This window comes from Megalobrama amblycephala, linkage group LG20 (genome assembly GCF_018812025.1).
Source record: "Megalobrama amblycephala isolate DHTTF-2021 linkage group LG20, ASM1881202v1, whole genome shotgun sequence".
Taxonomy (NCBI): Eukaryota; Metazoa; Chordata; class Actinopteri; order Cypriniformes; family Xenocyprididae; genus Megalobrama; species Megalobrama amblycephala.
The window spans coordinates 31,146,372-31,152,334 of NC_063063.1; the positions used below are offsets into that span (position 1 = coordinate 31,146,372).

Below are 5,963 nucleotides of genomic sequence, written 5' to 3' on the forward strand. Positions count from 1 at the left end.
GGATGACTGCTGCTTGTAGCTGTATTCTGTAATTAAAGTTGTTTCTGAGTTGAAGAGAAAGGAAAATGTCTTCAGTTCTGATTGTTATATTTCAGGATTATCTGTCCATCAGATACTTTTCTCTTGTTTTGAAACAAGCCCATCATAATAATATCATGGTGTTCAGACCATACAAACAAAGTTGTAAACTTCTGGATTGAATTGCATATGGCCAAAAGTGAGCTTTCAAACAGTACACTCATAATATGTGCTTGTTGAATATGTAGTTTCAAAACCATGTGCATATATAACCCTCCCAAATGTGTTCAGTGAGTTTCAGGACTGAGGTTTGTGCAGACCAGTAACCTGCCTCATAAATCTTTTCTAAACTGTTAAATTGGAGACCCTAAATGCACCGCAAGACACTGTAGAATTAAAGAAGCTGACAAATCCATGAATAATAAATAACACAATCACTGGACTTTTAACCTCATTATTCTCAGTTTTATTATTTTCACAATATTTCACATAATTATTACCACTTCAGGCTCTATTTTTGATCAAACAAATGCAGCCTTTTGGACAATAGTGCATTATGGTGCAATCAATTTAATTATAATAATAAAGCCAGAATTCTGAAACAAGAAACTAGTACAAAACTTCATCAGATTTCTCTTTTCATTTTCATGTGCTGCTCTAAAGGATGTTTTCTTGAACAAAGTTCCAACAGCTTGTTCAGTTTTGCAGAAACTCACTGAGGGTACATTTGACGATGCTCTAAAGAAAAAAAAATGAACAAAGGAATTTAGAAAAAGTCAACATTCATGGATCTTGTTAATATATACTTTGTGTGTGTGTGTATGTGTTCAAATCCTTTTATATTAAAATAACAACTATGTTAAAATGTATCTAAACACCAATCATTAAAATGTTCTTATTGTGTGAAGTTTGAAAATTTGAATACCGTGTCCCCAAACTGGCAGGGGCAGGGACCAGGATATTCTCGAATATACTTCGCTTGTTTAAGATCTATCAGCTTATGGAATGTTTCTGTATTGAAGTCAGCCTGTGAATGTAAAGACAAATGCACACATGTCATGTCTACTTTGTGACTGTAATTCAGAATATTGAGCTAATAAGATCATATGCAGTTTAAAGTTAATTGACAAAAAACACATACCGTACTCAGGAATTTTAGCCAAGTAGATGAGAATTTATCAGAGAGGTAGATGTTCCTGAGTTTGTCATAATCACTGGGAGAGCACTGGATATTTTTGTCACATGCAGTCAATGCATAAGCTGGGTGACAGATTAAGAACAGATTAGAACCTTCATTTTTTTTGAAAATAGACACAAAACGTTCAAATAAAAACTAGTGTGAGCCCAAATCGTGTTACTTTTAAGGCAGGTCAGTTGTGGTTTTCATGTAATGTCTTACCATTTATATTATTGGGAAGGCCTTCGAACATCTTTGCAGAATAACTGCTGGTCATGAATATCACCATCTGCAGCACATATATGTTGAATGAGGAAATAGTACAAGATACAACCAACATATTCTCTTTACTGCAGGTGTTCTATATCAGGTTGTTTCGATAGCTTTGGAGTAGCAGTTGTGAAAGCTTTACTGTTATAGTGTAAGGTGTTAAGATTGTCACATTTGGATATTTAGCAAATGATCTTTAAGAACCCCCCCTTGCAGAATCTGTGAAAATGTGATTAATTTTAACAAAATAAGAGAGATCATACAAGATGCATGTTATTTATTTATTTATTTTTTAGTACTGAGTAAGATATTTTACATAAAATATGTTTACATATAGTCCACAAGACAAAAAAATTGCTGAATTTATTAAAATAACCCTGTTCAAAAGTTTGGGAACCACTGATTCTTAATGCTGTTTTGTGATGGTTGTTCATGAGTCTCTTGTTTGTTCTGAGCAGATAAACTGAGCTCTGTTCTTCAGAAAATTCTGCAGATTCTTCAGTTTTCAAGCATCTTTTTGCATATTTGAACCCTTTCCAGCAGTGACTGTGTGATTTTGAGATTCATCTTTTCACACTGAGGACAACTGAGGGACTCAAACTCAACTATTAAAAAAGGTTCAAACATTCACTGATGCTCCAGAAGGAAACACGATGCATTAAGAGTCGGGGGGTGAAAACTTTTGAACGGGATGTCCAAATTTTTTCTTATCGTTGAAATATCTTCTTTTTTTTTTTTCTTTCATTTAGTACTGCCCTTCGGAAGCAAAAGAAGATACTTGCATGTTTCCCGAAATACAAATTAAGTACAATTTACCTTGATATTCGAATTCAAAAAGTTTTCACCCCTCAGCAAACATCACGTTTCACGTTGGAGCATCAGTGAAGGTTTGAACCTTTTTTAATAGTTGTGTTTGAGTCCCACAGTTGTCCTCAGTGTGAAAAGGTGGATCTCAAAATCATTCAGTCACTGCTGGAAAGGGTTCAAATATGCAAAAAAATGCTTGAAAACTGATGAATCTGCAGGACCTGGAGGATTTTTCTGAAGAACAGAGCTCAGTTTAACTGCTCAGAACAAACAAGAGACTCATGAACAACCATCACAAAACAAACAAAAAAAAAAAAACGGTCATAGATCATCAGGTAATCACACACAGTATTAAGAACCAAGGGTTCCCAAACTTTTGAACGGGGTTATTTTAATAAATTCAGCTATTTTTTTGTCCTGTGGACTGCATGTAAAAATATTTTATGTAAAATATCTTACTCGGGACAGTACTAAATAAAAAATAACACGCATTTTGAACTCTCTTATTTTGTTAAAATTATTTACAGATTCTGCAAGTGGTTGCCATATTTTTCAAGCAACTGTATAATGTATGTGCGTGTTTTTTTTGCATATGAATACGTACCTTTCCGAATTTCTTTTTTTCACTCATGTCCTTGATTGCTCCAACGATGTCAGCTGGATAAAGCTGTAATGAAATAATACTGAATAAATGATCTAGAAGTCAGCAGGATGTCAGATTAAACACAACAGGTCCTATGTTTTAATTCATGTATTTTCATGTAGGAAGATACATCATGGCCATATTCCAGTGCCAAGATTTATCAGGCTCAAAGTGAGAAAGAATGGTTGGGAGGGAGCATGAAGAATCATTTTCACATGAATTGGCACTTGTGATTCCCGAATTTAAATTCACTGAAAGTCTTTGGGATGTGCTGGAGGAGACTTTACAAAGTGCTCACCTCTTGCATTGTCAATACAAGAGCTGACCAAAAATTGATGCACCTCTAGATGGAAATAACATTATTCCCATCAAGAGGGAAAAAATGCATAAATAATAAAATAAAAATAAATAAAAATGCATGTATTGACACTCTGTAAAGTCTCCTCCAGCACATCCCAAAGACTTTCAATGAATTTAAGTTCTGGACTCAGAGGTGCCAATTCATCTGGGAAAATGATCACAGCAATTAAACATTTGCTTAGAGGGGTCATATACTGTATATCATGTCCATTATTCTGATATAATCTCTTAAATCTTAGCTTTTTATACTTACCGACTTCTCAGGAAATTCAAATGTGCCTTCATTTCCCACACCGGTCATGTAGACATATATGTTGTCATTTTCTTCACTGCATTAAATAAAAAAATAATTATAGTTCTTAATTTTAGCAGCAAATTCATATTAGCACTAATTATGAGGCCAAGCACAGAAGTGTCAGATCTGTTATTATTTAGCTGTACATATTCCTGGTGATAATTGTAGGCAAAATTGTCATGTAAAATCATTTATAACAGGATAAAATAGCTTTTTGAACAGTAGGTAGTGCTGTCATCTAATTCATAGAAAATTGTTGTGTATTTTGACATACTGAAGGGTCACAAAAAATAAATAAATAAAAAAAATTACAACCTATGCACCTGTGCTGCAGGGCTTGGCCCTTAATTAACTGTACACAAGTGAAATTTATATATTATATATTGATTATATATATATATATATATATATATATATATAATCAATATTGATAATTAACATATTGATAGCATTGAAAGATTTCTTCTTAACAAACAAACAAACCTTTTTATGACTTTTTTCCCTGTATGGTCATTCCCTTGAAGAGCGGCCAGGAAGTTCTCTGGGGTCACGTCCTTTAAGATCATAATTGTCATAAATTATTATTATTGTTGTTGTGTTATAATTGCGCTAAGAAATGGAATAAAACATCAAAACAATATTTAACATTACAAATGTTACCTTTCCAGTGTAGTCCTTTGGAACTCCTAAGTACACGTTTGTCTTGTCTACTACACTGACAATGGCTCCATTATCTGGGTTTCTGCAGGCAGAGAAGAAAATGAAAGTGTTAAACACAGTCAGCTCTAACAATCTAACATTTTTTACACTATACTTCCGTACTTTACACTTACACTGTACTATGCACATATTAACACTATATTTTGTGTTATATGACCTTGACATTAAATGACTAAAAACTAGTTAATGCTGTACTGAGGGTGTTTGTAATCCATGGCTGAGGGAGTGATGGTAAATTTGACATCTTTCTCTCTTCTGACTTCTGTAATCAATCTCTCTATTTTTTTAAATGCATTTAAAATGCCCGGACATGTGTCAAGGGTCCATTACTCTGTTGTTCCAGCACCAATTACCAGTAAGTTTAGCACCGAAGACTGAGATCAACCATGAAACACATTATACTCAAAAGCTTCAGGAAACAACTCACTGAGAATTGTAAGCGATGTCATCATACATCATCACCACAATCTGCTCATCAGGAATTCCATGTTGCTTAATGATCTGATAAAAACAGCACACGTTGGCCTGAAACACAAATAAAAAAGATGATTTCCATGTTCAGTTACTGTCATCATATTCAACCTGTGGTACAGCAACCTTGCGGGATTAATGAGCAAAATGTATTTCTAATGAAAATAACAAAAACAAGGACAAACCTGGTGTTGATAATCTTCCCAGTCCTTTGAGCTGGCGACAAGGAGAATCCATTTTTTCCCAGGCATTTTTTCTTGAGCTTTTTGAAAGCAAAGTCTATTGGAATTTAAAATAATAATGTAAAATAATAATATTAAATAATTAAATTGATTTTGTTCTATTGCTTTCAAAGTTGTCCAAATGAAGTAGCAATGCATATCCACAAAAATAATTTTTTGATATATTTACAGTAGGAAATTTACAAAATATCTTCATAGAACATGATCTTTACTTAATATCCTAATGATTTTTGGCATAAAAGAAAAATCGATAATTTTGACCCTTACAATGTGTTTTTGGCTATTGCTACAAATATACCCGTGCGACTTATGACAGGTTTTATGGTCCAGGGTCAGTTAGAAAAAATAACAAGAGCTCAAGTATTAAGCTTTACTTAAGTGTTGCTTTCTGTTCACGAGGTGCTGAAATGTCAATCGCTCGTCATAATGTTAAAAAAGACTAATTTACCTGGTCAAGAAATGTTTAAAGTTTCTATTTAACCGAATTATCAACATATCAATGCTACAAGTGTTTACAAGTGATTTGTATTACAGATAGTCGATTGGATCATAAGTCAGCATACCTGCGTTGAGTGTCAGCTGTTCGTCTGTGTCGTCCAGTCGTTTTCTGGTGCTTTTAGTCGGACAGTCACTGTCTTTATATAGGCAGTTTATTACAGTCATTTGAGAGTCATGGGTGGAGAGTTTGTGCTGGTGGGCATGCCTTTCTAATATTATGCAATGTTTCCTATATTTCCTTTACATTATGGCAGTTGAAGTGGAAAAAGTAGCTACTCCCCTTTTTTTGCACACTTGTGTCATCTACACCTGTGCTTATGTGTCAAGAAATCAAAAGAAAGAAATTACCCCCCCCCCCATTTATAATGTAAACATAATAATCATATATAGTGTACATACAGCATTTGTGCACATGTAGCTGTAAAAGCTATATGACAAACTGCTATGCATTCCCCTGCACAA

General features: G+C 33.9%; 1 protein-coding gene across 1 annotated transcript; it reads right to left on the minus strand.

Annotated features, from left to right (window-relative positions):
* Positions 1 to 456: 456 nt before the first annotated feature.
* LOC125255551 (legumain-like) lies at positions 457 to 5,675 on the minus strand. Its single transcript, XM_048170859.1, has 11 exons — positions 5,567 to 5,675; positions 4,947 to 5,040; positions 4,718 to 4,815; positions 4,231 to 4,312; positions 4,054 to 4,124; positions 3,529 to 3,604; positions 2,877 to 2,939; positions 1,418 to 1,484; positions 1,160 to 1,278; positions 944 to 1,045; positions 457 to 756 (listed from the first exon to the last, which is right to left on the minus strand). The coding sequence occupies exons 2-11, from the start codon at positions 5,010 to 5,012 to the stop codon at positions 715 to 717; spliced, it is 786 nt and encodes a 261-aa protein (XP_048026816.1). The 5' UTR covers positions 5,013 to 5,040; positions 5,567 to 5,675; the 3' UTR covers positions 457 to 714.
* Between the last annotated feature and the right edge of the window lie 288 nt (positions 5,676 to 5,963).

What these genes read in the sequence shown, in the direction of transcription:
- LOC125255551 (XM_048170859.1), bottom strand. Translation starts at nt 5,012, where the DNA reads ATGCCTGGGAAAAAATGGATTCTCCTTGTCGCCAGCTCAAAGGACTGG. An exon ending in GGGAAAAAAGTCATAAAAAG is followed by an intron (nt 3,605 to 4,053) that starts GTTTGTTTGTTT and finishes TATTTAATGCAG; the next exon opens with TGAAGAAAATGACAACATAT. An exon ending in CCTGCCAGTTTGGGGACACG is followed by an intron (nt 757 to 943) that starts GTATTCAAATTT and finishes TTTTTTCTTTAG; the next exon opens with AGCATCGTCAAATGTACCCT.